This window comes from Polypterus senegalus, chromosome 3, assembly GCF_016835505.1.
Source record: "Polypterus senegalus isolate Bchr_013 chromosome 3, ASM1683550v1, whole genome shotgun sequence".
Taxonomy (NCBI): Eukaryota; Metazoa; Chordata; class Cladistia; order Polypteriformes; family Polypteridae; genus Polypterus; species Polypterus senegalus.
In genome coordinates this window covers 247,217,551-247,241,565 of record NC_053156.1, presented here as the reverse complement: position 1 = coordinate 247,241,565, position 24,015 = coordinate 247,217,551, and the positions used below count along the sequence as shown (strand labels likewise).

At 36.7% G+C, this 24,015-nt stretch overlaps 1 protein-coding gene across 1 annotated transcript in view; it reads right to left on the bottom strand.

The window, feature by feature from the left end:
• Positions 1-512: 512 nt before the first annotated feature.
• Positions 513-24,015, bottom strand: part of ywhaqa (tyrosine 3-monooxygenase/tryptophan 5-monooxygenase activation protein, theta polypeptide a) — a 47,744-nt gene continuing 24,241 nt past the window's right edge. The window contains exons 3-6 of the mRNA XM_039748883.1: positions 14,931-15,048; positions 6,856-7,019; positions 4,599-4,694; positions 513-1,591 (exon numbers count right to left, since the gene is read on the bottom strand). Of these exons, the coding sequence (XP_039604817.1) occupies positions 1,532-1,591; positions 4,599-4,694; positions 6,856-7,019; positions 14,931-15,048 (438 nt within the window). The 3' untranslated portion in view covers positions 513-1,531. The remainder of the gene's footprint in view (positions 1,592-4,598; positions 4,695-6,855; positions 7,020-14,930; positions 15,049-24,015) is intronic.

Genomic DNA, 24,015 nt, shown 5'->3' with positions numbered 1-24,015 from the left:
CTGGCCCATATTTTACCGAGTAAAAGCATCTTTTAAATATATAATGCAAAAAAAAAAAAAAAAAAAGCTGCTATTGCTACTACTGGGACAGCTTTAGCTTATAACTACCCATTTTCTTTATTTGGACATGGAACTTATTGTTTCAGTTGGTAGTATCTATTTTGCTCGCTTACACTTTATGCTCTTGCTGCATCGTCTACTCCAAAGTTAGACTTCACAAAAAGAACATTTATGCACTACATCAGGAAACTGATGACACTTTCTCCTACTACAGTTTGTTCTAAACAAAAACTACTGGCTGCAATGCAACTATCACTAGTGTTTAAATATTTCAGGAAATTGAGAGAATGCCTTTTTAACATTACCTACAAGCCAACCTAATTTTAACTTAGACAGGGTAATGATTCACATTTGCATTGCCCTTTTGAAGCCAAACAGCAGAAATGGTTCTAAAAATTTCCAAAAATTAGCTTAACACTTATTCCCAGAAACATTAAAAAAAAATGCCTGCATGGTTTATAAAATGTCATTTTATTACGTTACATTGCTGTTACATAGGGCATTAAACATTTTCACAATGCTTTTGGGGTCTACAATCAATGATTAGCAAAACACAATAGTGGTCCAAAGGTCTAATAGCAATCACTGGACAGATCAAACACCCTCTTACATGTGCACAAACCTGCATTGAAAAGTACTAAACAAGATACCTGGACTTAAGAGTTTTAAATTTAAATTTCCATTCCTGTGAAAGAGAGGAAGGGGGAAGGAAAACAAAAAAAAACAAAAAAACGCATGCACTTTTTTTTTTCCCCCTCTTCCATAGGTGCCACTTGACTCAGATATCCTACACAAACACACTTTGAAATGGGCAGCAAAGCAGGATATGCTTGTTACAAAAATAAATTTATAAAGTGATTGAGGTTTTGACAAATAAATGGTACACTTTAAGGCCCTTATTTTCTTAAATAAACTTAAATTGGGTTGGATTTGTGTTAGGTGGGAATTTTGGAAATTTGTAGCCGTAGGTAAACCAGGGGAGTTTTGCATCAGAAAGAAAGCAGTGGCACTAACACAAATTTAACAGTCTTTAGAGTCCGCCAACCCCTCCCCACAATATATAAACTTGCAACAATGAAATTAAACCCTCCTGTTTAAAAGAAATTAAATGCTCTAATTGAATTTTTTGCTTCTTGAATGTCAAACACGAATGTTATTTTTCCTTGAAGTTACTTAACACAGATAAAATGAAGCTATTAATACTTTTCTACAGCAGTAACTGCACAGCAGGAAGGTTGGGGAAAACAAACAAACCAAGGAATGGAATATTTTTGCTTTTTTTATTCCCAAAGCTGCAGTGTGAAAAGACTAAAATTGTTGAATTTCCATACACATCTATTCAGTAAAGGCTTTCATTGCTTTAAGAATTCTGAGTGGAGCAATAAGGAATGGAGACGTGTAAAAAGGTTTTTTTTTTTTTTTTCTTTTAAAGTTTGTTTTGTTGTTTTGAGACCACCACTCCATGTGCAACTTAGTTTACTTCTGGTTCTGGACAGTCATTATCTTCATTTGCAGTATCTGATGTCCATAACTGGAGAAAGAAAATAAAAAAACCATGAACACTGAAGGAAAAAACACATTACAAACAATCATTGACTCAATTTTGCATGAATTTCAACCTAAACATGACAAGCCATTCCTGGATACAATTTTCAGACACAGACAAATAAAGGCTGCTGAACTGTTATTTGTATGTTAAATAGTGAATCTTAAACTATTCATACCTTTAAAAAGGTCAATTAAATTCTGCATAACTCACCAAACCCTTTGCCAATGATTATATGAGATACCAGGCCACAAATTCCTTCACAACTCCTCATTAGCATCTGTTCTGCAAATGTGCCAATCCACACAAGCAGCCTGCTCTCTCATTCCCTACTGACATAGTTGAAGTTCTCCCAGCTCATGTCCGTTTAGGTGTGAGGTGTCTGGAATTCTACAGGATAAATATATTATTTGGAATACATACATTTCATGCATGTTCCGTGTCTGTAGGATGACGGGAAATGCGAGGCAAGAAATGTTGAATACATAACTAAAACAAAACTTTCATATTCTAGTAATAATCACAAAATGTTGACGTGAAGTGTATAATGTATCAAGACTCAAGTCCAAATATCAAAAACACTAACAAAATGTATAACAAATCAAGTACGCCTTTATTCAAGAATATAGCCAAAGGAAATTATTCAATTTACACGTTGCTGTCAATGTGTACAAACCAAAACCCCAATATCCAATCGACAACCTGAACATGGCTGGTGCAGTGGTAAGAACTGCTGCTTCATAACAGAGACTGCAGGTTCAATCCTGGGTCCTCTTCGTATTTACCATTTTGAGTAGTGAGCTGCTGTTACTATTACATAATAAAAACCACACACTTGATGAGTCTAACAGCTGGTGTAAAGTTTAACTTGTAAAAGATATCGCTGAATGTATACAGTATAAGCAGACAAACACCTGTGATTCATGTCCTCTTGCTATCTTGTCACTGGAATTTGAAATTCAGTTTTATTCTTGAATAAAAGCACACTTGTTTAGTTATACTTTTGCTAACGTGTTTATTTTATATTCCAGTCGCCACTTGTATGACATCAGATCTGTCTCTGCATCTCTTGCGTATGCACACAGACACATGCATGCATGAAACGTCATTTGAACATCCCCCAAAATGTCCAGAAACTGCTTTATGACCACAGTCTCAGAAAGTCTCTCCTGTGGGACAATTGGGATTGTTTCATAAATGAGAAGCATTGCACGTGTGCTTTGTCTCCAAATGTGCCAAAATCCAAAACTTTATGCCAAATTTTTCAGGCTTGGTTGAGATGTATTACAAGGAAGGACAACGGACCTTGGTTGGAAACAGTTGCTCATCAACATTAATTTGTACGGGGTTGAAACTCAAACTGTGTAGATGTCTAAGATTGCAGCAAATCGTTTTTTCACAAATTCTGCATGGGTGTCTGTTGTCAAAGCGCAAATGCCACATTGGTAGTCTGATAGCAGTCAATCAGGGGATCTTATCTTTGATTGTCAGTGCAACAAATAGTTCTGACCAGGCATCAATCACCGCACCAACTGTACTCATCACTGCTCTTGTGAAAAAGAACAGAAATAAAATGGCATCAAGCATCAGGAAGAGAGGCTGCTGTTGTACCACGTGAATGTGACAGAGAATAAAACAGAAAAAATAATTTTTACAAGTAGCAAATATTTACACCAGATATTACAGACTCAAATCAAATGCATGTTTTTATTAAATAGCAGCTTACTACTCAAACGGGGAAAACTCGGACTCAAACTCGCAACGTTTTGTTCAAAAGGCAGCAGCTCTTACCTCAGCACCAGCCAAGCAGACATGTCGACTTTGTCTATTGATATTTGGGCTTGGGTTTTTACTCATTGTCAGCAACAATTAAATTGAATGATTTCCTTTTCTTTGGTTACATTCTTGAATAAAAGTGCACTTGTCTTGTTATACCTTTTGTTTGATATTTGGACTTCAGTCTTCACACATTATACACTTTATATCAACAATTTGTCATTACTATAAAATGAAAATAAGTTTAGTTATGTGTTCAACATTTCTTGCCTCACATTTCCTATCATCCTACATTTACGCATATTTTTGTAAACACAGAACGCATGAAATGCACGTATTCCAAATATATTATTTACCATATAGAATTATAGATGCCTCACACCCAGATAAACTAACTTGACCTGGGAGAACTTCAGCTGCGTTGGTGGGGGATGGGATAGCGGGTTGCTTGCTGCTTGTTCTAATCAAAACATTTGCAAGACAAAAAGACATTGAGGAAGAGGTGCGTAGGAATTTAAGGTGGCCTGGCACTGCGACTTTTTTTGTAGATTCAGGTATTCTAGTGTTAAAATCCACTCCTCACACTGTCACAAGCCAATTTAGCATTTGTTACAAGAGTTTGTCATGAGGGATGATTTGGTGACAGTGCCCGAATTTTAGCTATTGAGTTCTGAAACTTAAACTAGATCAAGTTTACTAATTGAAACCTGTTAATTAACAGAAAATATCTACCATTTGATTTTTCATTAATTTTAAAAGGTATAGGAAAAATCCTCAATTAAGAACCTTCAAATATCTCATATGCAGTTTCCTACAAGTAAGCACAAGTATAGCATCATGTTTGACAGGTGTTACATCCCACAATCAGTGCTGTTCTGGCACATACCGTGGAACGAACAAAAAAACCATGAAACTTGAAAACATTGATTCAGATTTATGCAGTAAACTTCCTCAACAAACTCGCTCTAGTCTAACAGGAGTACAACTACTATACAGATTCTATAGCGAGTCAATTTTGAATAATTTCCTTACTGCAAAATTACTATAACTTTACCTTAAAGATGCCAAAAGTGTATTCTTAACTTGAACAGGCTACTGACCCTCAATTTACAACTATTTTAAGTATTTTGAGAAAGCAAGCCCAAACACAAAAACTTGTGGATTACCACGCAATTATATAGAATAAAAAAACATTTGCACACAATGTTAAACTTACTGTTAGGTTGTCTCTAAGTAACTGCATGATGAGAGTGCTGTCCTTATAAGAATCTTCATTTAGTGTATCAAGCTCTGTAATTGCATCATCAAAAGCCTAAAAAAAAATAAAATTCTGTATAAGTGAACCTTAAACATTTGTTTTATATATTTCTGAATGCGGCTCTCTCTCCAGAAAGAGATTCACAATCATTTCAATATGAGTTGGGGAACATTGAGTTGCAGAGGAATCTAATATTCAGTTAGGTTCTTATAAAATACACCTGAATTCTGGTATAGAAATTTAAAGGACACTTTGCAAAGATACTACTTTCCTGAAAACCTCTTTATAAAAGGGAACTTCCACAATACAAACAAATTAACATTTAAATGGAAAAACATTTGCAAACAAAAAGTGGGTTAAAAGGCTTTTAGGTCAGGGAAGAAACACCTTTAATTACATGAACACCACAATTAGTAATGCAAGTTCTCAAAAACGATAGACTTTTCCCTTTAAAAAACACAGTAACAAATTTTACCCACATTTTATTACTTTTAAGTTTAACAATAACAGAAACAGCATTTGCAAACATTTCACAATCTTTTTGTGGTTTCAGGATGCAAGAATTTGAGAAATGAGCAGCAAACATGATTAGTTGACAGAACCATAGCATGTGAACACAATCAGCTGCAAGAATGATGACACATTGCCAAATTTCAACCACACCCCATACTGCAGCAAGGTGTACTTGGAAAGACTGCAAAGATGATTCAGTATTAGCACCGGTGGTGAACATTTGAAAAAGGTCCCAAACTGTCTTTGTAACTGGAAATTCAGTTTCATGAGATGAAAGGGTATTTTTCAAAGAAGCAAATTTTTATGAATTACAAACAACAAAAATATAGAAGCCTTTACCAGGCTCCTTACAAGTACAAAATGTGTCTAATGTACAATGTTAGTTCATATATGAAAAAGTGAAGAGAGCAAAACTACATGTAAAACAGAAGCAGATATCTGCAAGAACCAATATAAGAGGGAAAGCGCTAACCACTGCACTGCTCTGAGTGAGTCGCATCCTGGTTAAAAACAGACATTCAGCAATGCAACAGTCAAGTCGTGCTTGCTAAGGCTGCTGACTTGTTACTCACCATTTAGAGATTTCATTTAAAAAAAAAAATAAAAATCACAGCTGCCAACGGACATTCAGCTATCAAAGAATACAAGGCAATGCATAGCTAAGGTAAAAGACATGGAAGACCAGCTAAAAAATGAACTGCAAGCAAGTGTTTTTCCTTACATTTGACAAATCAACTAATATGATATGCCACATCTAGGTTATTAGAATGGTGTTTGAGGACATGAGCACAAAAGAACGACTCAGACTTTTACCTCTAAAAAGTTACAAATGGTGGGGTTTATAACACAGCCAAAATTGATTAAAATAAATTTAAACTATATCAAATTTGAGGAGAGACCGATGATCCTTGGCCACAGTAATGGATTCATTACACAGCTTTTATGCGTATCACTGTATAATTCTTCAGCATTACGTGGAAAATTTTTTAAATATGAAGGAGAAAATCAAAGTTGTATGCTAAAGAATCACAATAACTGACTACACCATAATAAACTTGAAACAAAGCAAAGGTAAAGAAACAATGAAAATGACCTAGCCCCCTACTAAGTACCCACCCATATATATCACTCACCCCTGATGACTGCACTGAACAGTTACAATGGTAAACTAAATGCCCAGAAAATTAGAAGATTAAGAAGGCCACAGGCATCAAAGAACATCTATCCTAGGATGTACAATGCAGTTTATGTCCAGGTACATAAGCAAAACCAATAACAGCTTGAATCCGAAGCCAGACCCATGACAAAGCGCTTTAAGGGGCAATGGACATTTTAAATGTAACATTTTGAAAGCTGAGATTTCAAAACAATGCAAATATTCGTGAAAACTGATCCCCATGATACAGAGGTTGCTGGGAAGAGATCACAATGCCACAACAGATTGAATGGAGTGTATACAATGCCTTGTACAAAAGGGTATATTGCAGTGACTGACTTCAACGGGAGGAACAGTGAACTGGCAAAGCTACAGAGGATAGGAAAGATGAACAAAATAGAAGAAAACTAAAAGCTTTAAGAACATATGTATCTAGACAAATTCTAGTAAAATTTAGGCAGAACATACAAATTAAGAAATACATTTACTATTGAAAAAAATGCTTTAATTGGAATAAACTAAAGAAAAGTTAAATTTAACACTTACTTGTTTCGCAAGTGCGCAGGCCTTTTCTGGAGAGTTAAGGATCTCGTAGAAAAATACAGAGAAGTTCAGGGCCAGTCCCAAACGGATTGGATGTGTAGGCTGCATCTGCTCCTTGCTGATATCGAAAGCATTTTGATAGGCAATTTGGGAATTCTCTATTGCATCTGCCAAATGAAGTACATTTAGGTATAAGAAAAGAGCTATTCCTCATGTTAAAAATGTGAATACAGGTAGTCCCCAGGTTAAGTACGAGACAGGGACTGTAGGTTTGTTCTTAAGTTGAATTTGTATGTCAGGTACATTGTTTTAATAAATGCTATTGACAGACTGTAACCAAGTGTTCTGCCAATGAATGATGGAGTTTCACCTCTCTCTGACCTTATTATTTCTACTTTATTTTCCATGGTGATTCACTTTATCACCAGCACTTGCATCAGATTTGTGTTTCAGAGACATTGTTCAAAGTCGTGGACAAAAGGTTAAGATGAGCTCTTCTGCACAGCACTGTACACGCAATCACAGCAGGAAGGCACCCCTTGTCAGCACATCTGGTGTACTGAACGAGACAACTTCCTGCTATGTACACAACAGTACAAGCAGGCTTGCTATTGAGAATGAATGGGGGCAGCAAGAGGCGGTTCACCACCAGCCCACCACACAGTCACCTCCACTTGCATACAGTATGCTGCCTGCAGCGTCAGCCCACCCGAGAGCGAACAGGGTGCAGCAAAGGCGGGTAGAGAATCATGCACCACCACACCTATTCAACAGGAAGCCAAACGAGGCATACTACAATACCACAACCCCGCTGCCCCATTCACCCTCAGTGGCCTCCGCTCAGCCACAACCAGGGCACCACTTGCAGCATCACCAGCCACCCATCCAAGAACGAATGGAGCAGCCGTTCCAGGGACACTGCAAGGCTGTGTGGTGGGCGGGAAGTGAACTGCCCCCCTCTGCCCCATCAAGCCTCCGTCCTGCACATGAGCGATTACCTCGCACCCAGTCACCCACTGAGAATAAATGGGGTGCGGATCCCACCACCCAATTCCATCAACTGGAACTGCCTGAGGGACACTACACTGCGCAAGCAGCAAAACTGCCCCCCTCCAGCGTCCCCAGGCCAGAGATGACAGGGCAACAGTTACTGAGGCGCCCGTGTCGTATCCCCCAGACAGATGAAGCAGCTGCACCCGTGTTCGTAAGTCGTATGTCCGTTACTCGGGTACTACCTGTACAGTAAAACCTTGATCCGTCAGTCTGTTAATAGTCCAGGGGTTGTTGCGTGGATGGACATTGTGGACAACAGCGCCTACCTATTACTGTACTACTGCTACTGTACAGTACACTACGAACTGTGCACATTGGAATAACCCTCCCTTGTACTACTGAATAGTGTTATTCCCAGCACAATGTGTCATGCTGCATTTTGAAATCCGTGTCAGTTACGTACGGTCAGTTTTAATAGTGTTTTGTAGCTTTTCTCGTTAGTTATAATTAATCTACTACAGTCTCTGGTGTTGGAATTGTCACAAAAATTTCAATTAAACATGTACAAAATGGCAAAGTGCTTCAATTTACAGAGTAGGAAGAACAGTGAAAGAAAAAAGCCCTGGTGAAATATTTTTATCTTGTCTAATGGCTAATGTTGCCTCGAGACCTAGGGTGCTGTTTAGCAGCATAAACACTCTTAAACCCACCTGTTAGCAGCTTCCCTGACAGTATGCCTGAGACCTGCAAGTTTTTTTTGCAATTTTATAAATAAAATCCAAGCCATTCATTCCAGCATTCCTCTTCTAGGTTTTGATCACTGAGACGACACCAACCCCACTAACGCCAATGCACAGCCACTTTCTTTCACCCTATTTCTTCTTCTCAGCTAGCCGATATAATCCTGCATATGAATCCTTCCAATTATCTGCTAGATTTATCACCCTCATGCCTATTTAAAGATACTTTTATAGCTATTAGTCTAATTGTTTAGGCTATCAACTGTCTAAAATCTGGCAAAATACCAAACTTTAAACATGCAATTTTTCAGCCTTTGGTGAAGAAGCCCATACTTGATCCTACAGCTCTTTCAAAGTAGGAGTCTATTTCTAAGCTCCCATTCCTGTCCAAAATTATGGAGAAAGTGGTTTCTTTGCAATTACTTTCATATCTGGAGGATGATGCAAGGTTAAAAAAAAAAATCATAGTACTGAATTGGCTGTGCTGAATTCTATTAACTTTGGACTCTGGCTCTCCTGTAATCTTAGTCTTAGTGTATCTCAGTGCAGCATTTGACACAGTGGACCATGGGGTTCTGTTAAAACTATATGAGGGTGAAGTAGGCATTCAAATGGTTTGAATTCTACCTTAAAGGTAGATCTATGTCTGTTAACGCAGATGGGAATTTCTCTCAAGGTGTCCCACAAGGTTCCATCCTGGCTCCCTTTCTATTTTCCCTTCATCTGCTCCCCTTGAGGAGCATCTTTTACAAGCATGTTGCATATCATTGTTATGCTGATGACACATAGCTGTACCTCAAAGTTAGTCCTGATATCACTTCCATCTGTAAAAATGCTGTTTAAATGTGTTGAGCAAAATTTCTTACAATTAAATGAAAATAAAGCAGAGGTAATTATTTTGGGTCCTACCACATGTGTAGCTGAAACTAGTACTCAATTATGCTCCTTGGCAGCACTAATTCATAATGATGTCCAGAAACCTAGGTATCTGAGTCATCACTAAGTTTTGAAAAACAAATCTCCACGGTAGTGAAGTTCAGGTTTTACCAACGATGGCAAATTTCTAAACTTAAATCCTTTCTTTCACAGAAGGAATTGGAAACAGTCATATATGCCTTTATTACATCTCCGCTAGATTATTGTAATTCTTTATATGGTTTAAAACGCTGCAGCTAGATTTTTAATTGGGTGTAGCAAAAAAAGGATCATCTCCCCCCCCATTGGCTACTTGATGTGTTGCACAGATTTTAAAATACTGTTTTTAAAGCCTTGTATTTTGGAGCGAGACCATGCATCCATGACCTCCTTCAACCCACCCATGTGGCACCGACAGCATTGAGGTCATCTGGACAACTACTCTATGAAGTTCCAAGATCTCAGCTGAAGTCTAGGGAAGACGGAGCTTTCTCAATTATTGCTCCTAGGCTTTGTAATGACTTGCCTTTTAACATCAGGTCTTCATCTATCAAGATTTTTAGAAGTCAGCCTGACACCTACTTGTTTTCTTCCATCTTTTACTGTGTATAATGGGATTGTGGTGGATTTTAGAATTGGTTGTTTTAGTAATCTTCATGATTGTTTGCAATGTGTTTATTTTAATGCTTCTTTGTACAGCACTTTAGTGCAATCTTGGTGGTTTTAAATGTGCTTTTATCAATAAATAATCCAAATGCTCCCAAAACAAGTCAAAGATCACTCAGAACAAGTCTACATTCTGAAGTCAGGCCTGGGTATAGAGTTTGCTGGCAAATACCTAAAGGCTGGGTAATCCACACTTCCCAGCTGAGTGTAGTACAAAAAGGGTGGAAGGAATACTCACAAACCCCTGGCTTACAACTTTTCAGTTGGGAGTTGGCTTACGCAAACTAATGAGTCATCAGGAGGTTGTCAATGCCTGTCATGCAGCAACCTTAGGGCTAGCAATTTGAGAGATTATCAAGATCTGAATTGAAGGTATGGGCAGACCAAAAGAAGGGAAAGCTACAGCAGTAGGCAAAGTGAAAAGCAGACAGAACAATTATATGGCTGAAGATTGGCTAGGTCATAAAAACTTTGCCAAACAGCTCTGGAGAAGTCCTGGTAAACCACTTGACGACTAGGAAAAGGTATGCAGGACAACATGCTGGCTGCTATCCATAAGCATTGGGGAAACACTGAGTTATCATGGAGTAGAGAGAGAAATAGAAAAAGCACTTTGAGGAACTACAAAACCCAGTAAAGATAAACCATTAGTGTAAGAGGCCACAGTGCTATAAGAAGTTAATGCAGCCTTCCCAAGGTTGGGGTTGCTGTGGTGATAAAGGTCTACAGTGGTAAAGCATTTGACCAAAAAGGCTGAAAGCACTGAATATTGCTGGGTGTGCTTTGGCTAATATGCAATTCAATGTTAGAAAATGGCACAATGCTTCATGGCCAGCCGAGTGAAGCTGTGGTTCTGATTTTTATATATATATTACATATATATACACACATATATACACACATATATACACACATATATACACACACACAGTGGTGTGAAAAACTATTTGCCCCCTTCCTGATTTCTTATTCTTTTGCATGTTTGTCACATAAAGTGTTTCTGATCATCAAACACATTTAACCATTAGTCAAATATAAACACAAGTAAACACAAAATGCAGTTTTTAAATGGTTATTATTTAGGGAGAAAAATCCAAACCTACATGGCCCTGTGTGAAAAAGTAATTGCCCCCTGAACCTAATAACTGGTTGGGCCACCCTTAGCAGCAATAACTGCAATCAAACGTTTGCGATAACTTGCAATGAGTCTTTTACAGCGCTCTGGAGGAATTTTGGCCTACTCATTCTACTAATTCAGCTTTATTTGAGGGTTTTCTAGCATGAACCGCCTTTTTAAGGTCATGCCATAGCATCTCAATTGGATTCAGGTCAGGACTTTGACTAGGCCACTCCATAGTCTTCATTTTGTTTTTCTTCAGCCATTCAGAGGTGGATTTGCTGGTGTGTTTTGGGTCATTGTCCTGTTGCAGCACCCAAGATCGCTTCAGCTTGAGTTGACGAACAGATGGCCGGACATTCTCCTTCAGGATTTTTTGGTAGACAGTAGAATTCATAGTTCCATCTATCACAGCAAGCCTTCCAGGTCCTGAAGCAGCAAAACCACCCCAGACCATCACACTACCACCACCATATTTTACTGTTGGTATGAGGTTCTTTCTGAAATGCTGTGTTCCTTTTACGCCAGATGTAACGGGACATTTGCCTTCCAAAAAGTTCAACTTTTGTCTCATCAGTCCACAAGGTATTTTCCCAAAAGTCTTGGCAATCATTGAGATGTTTCTTTGCAAAATTGAGACGAGCCCTAATGTTCTTTTTGCTTAACAGTGGTTTGCGTCTTAGAAATCTGCCATGCAGGCCGTTTTTGCCCAGTCTCTTTCTTATGGTGGAGTCATGAACACTGACCTTAATTGAGGCAAGTGAGGCCTGCAGTTCTTTAGACGTTATCCTGGGGTCTTTTGTGACCTCTCGGATGAGTCGTCTCTGCGCTCTTGGGGTAATTTTCAATCAACAAATCAACATTTATTTATATAGCACATATTCATACAAAAAAATTTAGCTCAAAGTGCTTTACAAAATGAATAGAGAAATAGAAGACAATAAAAGATAAACATAAGTCAACATTAATTAACATAGAATAAGAGTAAGGTCCGATGGCCAGGGTGGACAGAACAAACAAAAAAAAAACTCCAAAGGCTGGAGAAAAAAAAATCTATAGGGGTTCCAGACCAAGAGACCGCCCAGTCCCCTCTGAGCAATCTACCTAACATAAATCAAACAGTCCTCTTTGTATTTAGGGTTTTCATGGAAAGACCTGATGATGATGGTCACGTAGACTTCTGGCAATGTTGGTGCATCATGATGCTTTGAGTAGGTGGTGGTGGCGCAGGCCGCCACCACAAAGAAACCGGAAAAAGAAACAAATTTTGGTCGGCCGGCCACTCCTGGGAAGGTTCACCACTGTTTCATGTTTTTGCCATTTGTGGATAATGGCTCTCACTGTGGTTCGCTGGAGTCCCAAAGCTTTAGAAATGGCTTTATAACCTTTACCAGACTGATAGATCTCAATTACTTATGTTCTCATTTGTTCCTGAATTTCTTTGGATCTTGGCATGATGTCTAGCTTTTGAGGTGCTTTTGGTCTACTTCTCTGTGTCAGGCAGCTCCTATAAGTTATTTCTTGACTGAAACAGGTGTGGCAGTAATCATGCCTGGGGATGGCTACGGAAATTGAACTCAGGTGTGATACACCACAGTTAGGCTATTTTTTAACAAGGGGGCAAGTACTTTTTTTTTTTTTTTACACAGGGCCATGTAGGATTGGATTTTTTCTCCCTAAATAATAAAAACCATCATTTAAAAACTGCATTTTGTGTTTACTTGTGTTATATTTGACTAATGGTTAAATGTGTTTGATGATCAGAAACATTGTGTGACAAACATGCAAAAGAATAAGAAATCAGGAAGGGGGCAAATAGTTTCACACCACTGTGTGTGTGTGTATATACATATATATACACATATATATACATATATATACACATATATATACACATATACATATACATATATATATATATATACATATATATATATATATATATATATATATATATATATATATATATATATATATATATATATATATATATATATATATATATATATATACACACACACACATATACACACATATATATACATATACACACATATATATACATATACACACACACACACGTCAAAAGGGTATGGTCCAATGGATCAGACTCCTTAATGGAAGGCTAACCTGGTGCAAAAGCTGCACACCAAGGATCCAGTTAGAGCAAGCTGATTAAATCCGAGCCATGACGGTGTGGAGAGAGCTCAGTAACATAGGACCAACTTGACACTGAATAACTGCTTCTGCAGAGTGAGAAACTTCTTGGCGTTTTTTGCAGACAGAATACCCCATTGGCACCTGCAATGCGAGCCCACTGGTAAAGCATTCAAGAAACAAACCCATGACACACTGGAACTGCATCTCTCAGATGTCCTCAATTTTAACAAGATCTCCGAGTTAAAATTAATCTGAATGGAAGCATGCATTTTATAATCAATTCACTAGCATGTCTTACTACATTATAGCTCTTTCCGCTGACTTTCATAGAACATTTCAATTACTCGGCAGCTATGAAGGAAGCCTTAAGTTCTTTCTAACTCAATTTCTGAAGTATGATGGAAAGTGTTAAAATAGGTGGTCAACTGCCTGCTGACAGAATTAGTTAATTTTCTTCCCAAAATACTCTTTTTTAAAAAAAGTTATTTAAAAAGTTCAGTTCTTTTATAAGCTTGTTTAGAAAGATATTTGCAAAAAATGCCCCAAAGCGAAAAACAGTACTACAAAGACTGAAAGTCTTTCCCTCGTTGAGCTACTTTTAATTCTTGCCAGATTCGGATCCCCGTCACTGCCAAGAGAGATCCTACTCTGCTGGGCCCTTAACCAGCAAATGCTCCAGGAACGCTGTACAATGGCTGACCCTGCGCTCTGACCCCAAGGTGTATGCGAAAACTAACAAATTCCTAATACAAGAAATTGTATAAGGCGAAAAAAAAAACTACATTGCAGAAAACGGTCACAATGACAGAATTAATTACCCTGTAAATTTCACAAAAAATGTCTTAAGGCACATTTAATTTCTTAAAAATGCAACTCTAAATGCTGGATGTGGATACAGGGGCTTATGCACGAGTATAAATCTGTAAAAACAAAGAACCAAAAAGGATATTGCTAAAACCTTTTGTAGGATATTCTTAAATGACAGTAAGTTTTTTTTTTTAATGAAACTAGATACCAAAAATAACCATCTTAAAAATTGTTTCTGAACATGCTTTTTACATTTTAATATACAAGGTTCATGGAAGACCCTCCATGCCTACAGATTCTGGTCACTGTTTCATCATCTAAAACATTTAAAATTACAGCAATAATGTCAACATATTATATTATAGTATACATAGAGCTATGTGCAACTACTCTGAAAAACTGACATTTGTTTATACACTAAATTTTAAACATTTTGAAGTAGAAAATCACCTTACCAATGCATATATTGTTACTTGTACTGATGCTTGATCACAGTAGATTGTAAACATCTGTCTAAGTTTGAGATCGTATACATTCACTTTAAATTGAGCAGAGGATGCAAGTCTGCCTGGTTCATATTTGACTAAAAAAAAAAATTGAGTCTGACATGCAACTTTTATATTCCAATTTTATGGCTATCCAATGGTCTAAAAATAGTTTTCAATAAATGAAAAGCTTACCTTTCTTGTCTCCAGCAACCTCAGCAAGATATCTATAGTAATCTCCCTTCATCTTTAAATAGAAGACTTTGCTTTCTGCAGTGGTTGAGTTACTGATTAAGTATTCGTCCAACAGTTTCTGTGAAAAAAAACAAAAAAAAAAAAAAAACACCTAATTTAGAATGGCAAGATACCTAACTTGTGGAAAATATAGGAAGATATAGAAATGATGCAATTAAATAAAGCTACTGAGGATTACAACCTGTGAGCCACTAGGATAAATAGGTTGCATCTGGGGATAATGACAGTGATAAAGACTATTTTAGAAGGGAGCTGCCGAAAAAAAACCTGAAAGTTTAGAGAGATGCTTAGTGATTAAGCATTAATTAGTTGCTGCATCATCTTACTCTAAATTACATGTGCATTTTTGGTATCTTCTATATTAAACAAAGTTAGTGACTTCAATTATCCCAATTTATTGAAGAAAATATTTATGTTTGAAATGTCAGATTCTTCAATAATTCTACATTTGGAAAACAGGTCCACATTGGCTGGCAAAATCTTGCAAGTATTTTACTTTTAAAAAAGGTGAACAAAAGAAAATAAATGAAGCAATTAATATATGTATAAAGGAAGTTAGTGCAAAAAATCACAAGCAATGAACCTTCGTTATTTGCCAAGTAATAATAAATATATATATTTAAAAAAAAAAAAAAAAAAAAGACTGCAGCAGTAGCATGCTATTTAACTAAACAAATGGTCTCTTTCTACACTATAAAGAAGATAGCCTTCAAAGAGATACTTACTGCAAACCTTCAATAAACAGTAGGAGTTACCCAGTCAAAATAACTTCACTAATGCCATTATGTCCCTTCTTTCCAATTAAACTCAGGGAAATGTTGTTCAAGAATTGGCTTCTGCTAATTATCCAGCTTTGACAATGGACATGTGGTCCAGCAGCAGACATATCACCATATAGTTTCGTTCCTGCACATTATACCACTAAAGAAAGGGAGTTTGACGCAAAGTGTCTAACATTTCTGCATGAACACAACCCTGCAGATCTAGCCAAGGAACCAAGACTGAAATGTAATGTACTAGTGCTGCAACTTTTGAAAGAATGTGCTTCGTAAGGACAAGATGGACACATGGTTAAAATCAGCTATTAAATGAGGGGACATATAGTAGCATCAGAGTAGACATGACAAAGCAATGCACTTGCAGGTTCAGCAGTGTTGCAGTATTAGACGCAAACACAGTAATGCCTTAGCACTGGAAAAACAGTTTTGAATTTGAAATAATGAAATTTTGTCAGAGGAGACAGGAAAATATCCGGTCATTACTGGAGATACGTCATTAGGAGAAAGCAGGACAGTCACCTTCAAACATGCACCAAATAAAAAAAAAAATAAAAAAATTCCACTGAAAAAGCTAAAAACCTCCATCCAACTTAAAGAGCAGGGAGCGCGCAATGGAAGAAATCCCAACCTATCTACAAGAATGTGTTATCGATGGTGAGGACAGCACATGAAATGGTGTTGCACAAATGACAGCTGCTTCCTTCTGTTGTCAGATAGGACTTGCAAATACCTGTATGTTTGTGCAACAGGCATGCCATCTGAACATGTGTTAAACACAGCAGGAAATGTTCCAAAACCTTTGTGGAACACACTGATATCAGAGTAAGGAAATAAGTCTTTTAGACAAAGAACATCTAGTTTAACATTTGGAAAAATATGGACATTACTTTTTTGTATTTTATGATGATTGCTGACATTTGAAACATGGATATGTTAAAATGTAAATAAAGCCCTCCTCCAATAATGCAAAAACAAATTACTTCCAAAAAAAATAAAAACCACACCCATTACTATAATTGATTTACTACAAAATTACCCTCAAGACTAAAGCGAGTTGAGAGCTACAGAAACTGATCAAAGGATAGATTTCTCTGCTTCTTTAAACCTACCTTAAAAGAGAACATTTACAAAAATCGCTCGTTTCTCCAACATTTAAGGAAACACAAAGTCCAAAATGCACATAATCAAACAGTACTAATGTAATACAGAAATATGAGGGGTTAGTCCGGTCACAAAAAAAAGCACAAAGCATAAAGCAAACCACATACAAAAATAGACAAACCAGAAATGAGCATCTATCAGTGTTATACTTGAATAGGGCTACAAATTATTGTTTTGGTAGTCTTGACTAATTGACTAATCAAAAAATAGATTGAACGATTAGTTGATTATTTCATGCCTGTGACCTGTGGTTGCACATGTTCTGGGCTCCAGTGAAAGTCTTACCTCATCTGTTCATGTCCGTCAACCTGTGAATGTCACCCTGATGTCTCTGCATTAACACGATTAAAATAATCAAAATAACCAGTGAAAAACAGGAATTTGAACACACATATTTGTGTGACCATCACAATAAAAAAAGAAATACATTAAAACAATACAAACTGAAGTGCACGTAGTCTTTAAACAAAAAAGTGCATTTAACTTAACCAAAAAATACACCATAAAAACTGAAAACGTTTTTCATATTTTAGTAATAAATGACAAAATGTAGACAAATTATATAATGTGTAAAGCATGAAGTGCAAATATCAAATAAACACTTTCACAAAAGGTTTAAGGACGATACAATAGCTTCCGTGGTGCAGTGGTAGGAATTGCCGACTTATAATCAAGAATCCCCAGGTTCGATCTTGACTGCCTCGTATATTTACCATTTTGAGTAGTGAGTTACTCTTATTATAAAATAAACACATTTGAGTTTTGTCTGTAACAGCCACTGTATTAAATGTATAGTACTTGTAAATGTAAAGTTACCTTTTTATCCCCCACTTTTCTGTCAGTCACAATCACATATTACCACCACCCCACCCCCCCATGGATCTGATGCGGTTACTTTTCATCTGCAACTGGGAATAACTGTAGACGTGAGTGGTGTTTTGAGACAATCGAACTGGAAATACTCTGATCTGGATGGATAAAAGCTGACACACAAACGCTGGCGAATCTGCCTTATTCGTATCTCATTGTTACTTGATTTTTTTGTATTCAATTCTAGTGAGTGTTTCTGCTTATGCTGAATTAATATGGGCCTTATAGTCTGTGATGTCAAAGCAGGACTGACAAAAAAACAGACATAGGTATATATGATATTTGGAATTACTCATTTTATGACCTTATAGTACATTTCGGAAAGCACTGAGGCACGGATGCAACATTATTCATATTCAATGTGTACCTTCTTGCAGTTATAATCAAACACCGCATCAATGATTTTTTTGTAGTTGATGTCTAAGTCAATTACGTCGACTAATCATTGCAGCCCTATTAAAGAATCAGTTATCAATAAATGGTTATTTAAATGGTTCACATAACTAAAGTGCCCACTTTCCTTTTACTTAATGTTTGAATGAGACTTTTGGGGACTTGTGACTTGAACAGTTGCATCTTCACTTCAGTGGAGGGAAAAAAAAAAAAATTCACAAGTCACTTTTCTTCAGGTGTACTTCCTGCCACAAAATGTTAATGTGTTCACAGCCCACTAGAGCAGTTTATAATAAAATAAAACTCCACATAAGAGGAGTGAGCTAAAGTTATGGTAATAAAGTCAAGTTTCAAACCAAGACACTCTCGCCATACTTGTGGATAGTCTTCAAAGATGATAAAATAAGTCGGTTCATACATTTATTCCAATACGGACTGCTTACAAATACCTGCACAGGCCAGAGAAACATAAGCTGCTTAAAAAAATAAAAACAAAAAAAAACAAAAAAAACCACACACACGCCCAACCCCGGAGTTAGAGATAGATACGACTATACTTTCTTAGAAGGTTGGCGTCCTTCAACATCTGCAATAAGATGCTGCAGATGTTCTACCAGACGGTTGTGGCGAGTGCCCTCTTCTACACGGTGGTGTGCTGGGGAGGCAGCATAAAGAAGAACGTCTCACGCCTGGACAAACTTAAGGCATGCTCTATTGTAGGAATAAAGCTGAACAGTTTAACATCTGTAGCAGAGCGACGGGCACTAAGCAAACTCCTGTCAATCATGAAGAATCGAAAACATCCACTTAAGTGTCATCTCATCAATTACCTCCTGAACTTACTTTTCAGTTAGCATTAATAAGAAGTCAACCTTTATCCTACTTACACCTTATTATAGTCAGGCGAGGCAATACATGGGCAAGTACTAGGTAGGAACCCCCCTCCCCCCATCAAGAGATCCATATTAATTTTTTTTACCTCCTTGTACTACAAAACAGTATTAGTTGACTGATCAATCCACAACACTCAAGGCCTGCACACATTTTTCAATTTCTCCAATTACATAATATAATGACACCTTATAATTAACTTTGGGAGCAGTAGGATATCCCCCAGCATCTAATTGCACATTTAGTATAAAATGTTACAGTTACAATGTCCACTCCTAACTTGAACTTCAAAGCCTGCTTTTCTATGCTCCTATACTACCAACAAAGTAAGAAGCACACAACTACATGTCAGGATTACATTTAAAACTTGCCTTACTAGGTGGCTCTCATCGGGTTCCTTGGAGCAACCAAATCAGACATAATTGTAAACAAGTTAGAAGCAAATTAATGCTGCTTGAGTAACTGAATGACCAAGGCCTTTATATTTCATTTTACTTAACTCTACCATTAAGACCCATTACAATTCAGCCACCACCACACTGGCAGATGTAAAATTCTTTCTAAATATTAGACTAGCAAAATACCCACGCTTCGCAGCAGAGAAGTAGTGTGTTAAAGAAGTTATGAAAAAGAAAAGGAAACATTTTAAAAATAACATGATTGTCAATGTAATTTTTTTGTCACTGTTATGAGTGTTGCTGTCATTCATATATATGAACCTTCGTTGATCACGGTTAATCCATTCCAGACTCTACCGTGATAAATGAATTTTCACGAAGTAGGATTATAGGCGAATATTTTCGCAGTTAGAGTATAGAAAACCTGTTTACGACCTTCTAAATACGTTTAACATTAGAGCCCTCTAGACATGAAATAACACCCTTTAGTCACCATTACACTCGTATTACCCAATATATTAGATAAAATTATTTTTCTGCGAGTATTTGGTGGCAGGTGATGAAGTTGCTTCTGCAAGACCGCGTTAGCTGTGGCGCCCAGCCCGGAGCATATTCTATTTCTACCTTGTCAACTGTGTAATGCGTTTTTTGAACAGGTTTGATGCATGGAAGTGATCACTCGTTCTGCGTTTAGTCAGTTCACGTGAGCTGTTCTCTTGTGTAATGTTGCGATGTCCATGGCTTTATTTAATGTTAGCCAAGACCCGGCACTTAAAGTTTCTCGCTACAGCAATTTTAACTCCATTAAAAAGTGATCCAAAGTCTCGTTTATACCTCGTGTCTTCATTAAACTTGTATCTCACGAATAAAGTATTCATTGAAGGCATGAAAAACAGCAGCGGGAATGTGTCTATAAACCTAATTTAAAGTTACGGTTTACACCGTGCTTTGTTTCCACAGTAGCTGCACTTATGAATAAGCTTGTATGCGTTTTTTCTTCAGTGGTCTTTGGAGCTCTTCCTTGTTTTCTACGTACTGCGTTCACTGTTAGTTCACGTGATTACATGGGAGGTGTGATGCGACATGCAACTCCGCCCCCCCACAGCCATCGAGCTGAACTCCATTACAGTATATGGATAAAAATAGGTTCCAGTTATGACCATTACGCGTAGAATTTCGAAATGAAACCTGCCCAACTTTTGCAAGTAAGCTGTAAGGAATGAGCCTGCCAAATTTCAGCCTTTTACCTACACGGGAGGTTGGAGAATTAGTGATGAGTGAGTGAGTCAATGAGGGCTTTGTCTTTTATTAGTATAGATACAAAAGTTCCCTCACGAAAAACACAATCTTATTCTGGGCATAGAAAGATGGCAGCACTGCACACCCAAACTCTCATGCAGTATCTATTCTTTGGAAAGTCTGACAATGGATGGAGCTGCACACTCTTTACCTTCTTGGTACCTGCAAGAAAATATTGTTCTCGTGTGCTGGCACTTCAAATCCCTCTCTAAAATATTCCTTCTTTGATGCAGCATTACTATAACTGTTTAGCATTAGGTTGAGTAAAGTATGTAAGAACTCACCACTATTTCATTATACTGCAATTGATATTGGTTGACTCCATACCTGTACTGTAGAAAGGGCATGAAACTGAATATTCCTGGTAGGTGATATTTTTGAGCATACTATTTCATCACACTATTTGCAAAAAAATTTAAAAATCTTTATTAAAGCAGAACCATATACATTTGTCTGCACCACTACAGTTACATTCACTACACAATTTCATGACCTCCCTTGATCTGTGTACTAAAGCAATACTAAATCATAACAAGTTGCAATTACTGCATTCCATTTAGTACTTCTGCTCTGTCAAAGATGGAACTTTCCTAGACACTTTTAAACATCTTTTGATTGGTTACAACACTCAATTGCTCAATTTTCTCAGTCCAAGTTCATTTGCAAATTAGAGGCACTTCATTGGATTACAGGCTACCATGCTAAAAGCATTTGAGTGATTCAAGAAAAAAAAAGCCTGATAAACCTATATCACCCAACATTGTTTTCAACAGCAATGATCAAAATTGCATACTGTGTAAACTTGTTCCAGCACTGCACTCAAACGTTTATACAATCATCTAAAGCTGCATCTGAAAGAAAGCTAAGCAAGTCACGATAAGTCCCAATAACAGAAAATTGTGTTTATGCTTTAACATAAGCCATATACAGCAGGTTAGAACATGCAAAAATCAGTTAACAGCAGTAGCATTAATCAAAAAAGATTCTAATAATGGTTCACAATAAAGGAAAATGATTTAACACCCCTGGCAAGAAATATCACCACCACCTAATTTTTTTTATCTTGTTACCTTTACGTTTTTAAATCCTGTCCTACATATGGAATATATATCTAAAAGTAGCTTTTTTTAAGCAAGCACAACTAACTTGTGGTTAAGTAGAATTTAAAAAGTATGAGAGTTCGTTATATTGATGAAATTTTAACTAAAAAGGAGATGCTTGTAAAATAACAGAATACATTTAGAGATTATTAAGTATCCAAGGGCATTTATGCCATAAGTAAAAACTAATACGCCACAAGTAAAAACATACAGTATAAAAAGTGCATTAAGTCCTTTTGTGAAAGAAAGGATTTTAGAAATTTGTCTCAGTTGGTAAAAACAGTATAACCAATATGCCATAAGAAAAAACCATGAGGTAGTACGATGCTGCAATATTGCTGTACCTTATATGTAATAGTCAATTTTCTGATAATGGGCAAAAAAAAAAGCATATAGAGAACTTAAAAGTATTTTAAGAATAATATGTTTCTTGATTAAATGGTGCTCTGTGTATTCCAACAAATTTAAATGATACATGAACAGCAACATGTTTATATATTTTTTTGGGGGGGCTTGCTAAAACAACCTATCAGGCTGTGTTAAAGGCCAAGATGTTAATTTTCTGCTTTGATTTTACATAAACAAGAACTTTTTTCTTAATACATTATGTTGTAAGAGATTCCCTGGTAAATGGAGGTTCTGTGAACAGTATATGCAGTTCCACAACAAAAATAAATCACAATTGTAATACAATTATTGTAACTGTGCACCCTTATTTTCAAAATATTTAGAGTATGGATTAAAGGTTCCATTCTAGGAACAACGACCTTCTCTGGTCTTCAGTCAGTTTTCAGTTGGTACAATTTAATAAATAAGGTGTAATTAACAACCCCCAAAACTGTTTCTTCTTCTCTTGTGCGCTCAGAAGTGGCAATAAAGGGCATGGCATATTATGACAAATACGATCATGTACAATCCAAGCACTTAGTGTTGAGCCATGGTCTTGTTCTTTAAAACTGAACCTAATTATTAAATATCTGAATGGCCAGGAAGCATTAACATTCTATCAAAATGTATTAAGTCTACAATACTTGGAAAGTTTAATTGTGTGTAACTCAATCTGTCTATAAACAGTTTCAATTCATATCCTCTGATTTCTAGTTGTGTTATCTTGCTTCAAGTCATTTAAAAAAGCTTAATAAATTTTTCAGTTTCTTTGCAGGATATGTTCATTGTGTATTTAAGAACTGAATCTGAATACCTAAAACCGACAATTTAAACAAGGATTATACACACTTGAGATTTTTTGCATCCATATTTGTGATGAACTAGAGGGAAAAAAAGCCTTTTTTGTGTGTATGTGGGTGCACCCTCGCTCTCTTTTTTTGTACTTCACACCCTCATACACCATCATAACAGCATCCCTCATCTACAAAGGAGCAGTCGATCAGAAGAAAATATGAAGCTGGTTTTAAATTAAATGTTGAATAGGCAAAAGAAATTGGTAACTGCGCTGCTGCAACAAAATTTGATGTATCCGAGAAACTGACGCAAGATTGGAGAAGGCAAGATGATGGTTTTTATACATTTTTGAACGTGCATACAAGTCAGGGTCTGATTTTATGATCAATTTTAAATGAGTATATGGTAGCCAATTAACAAGTTGCCTCACAAGAGATTAGGCTTTATTATTATTATTATTACAGCACTTGTGCCTCTGTACTAATCCAGAGAGACACTGAAATGGATTGCAGGTATTATTCTTAAGTGGCAAGTGTGTCCCATTTGCTTTCTGTGCCATTCAAAATTCCATAAGTCATTTGTGTTTTCACCACATTTACCATATTTAAAGTTACATTAAAAACTACTTTCATTTCAAAAACTTAATACAAATTTAGTGTTTGCTTATTTGCTTTCATCAATTAATACTGTTTGAGCACTACAGCAAGTAGATTGTGTGGTGGACGAAGTGTATCTGAAGACAATCACATAGGTTCATTTACTAGCAGTAAGCAAGTCTACTGTACAGAGATCAGCTGATGGGAATTGAGCTAAAAATAACTTCAGTTTACTGTTAAAATGCATTAGAAATCTATATTAACTTAACTACTTTGTGTACTGTACAATACAAATGTTTGATAGGAGTCTGCAAACAGAGGCGATCTGACAACGTTAACAGCGATAAACGGACGTA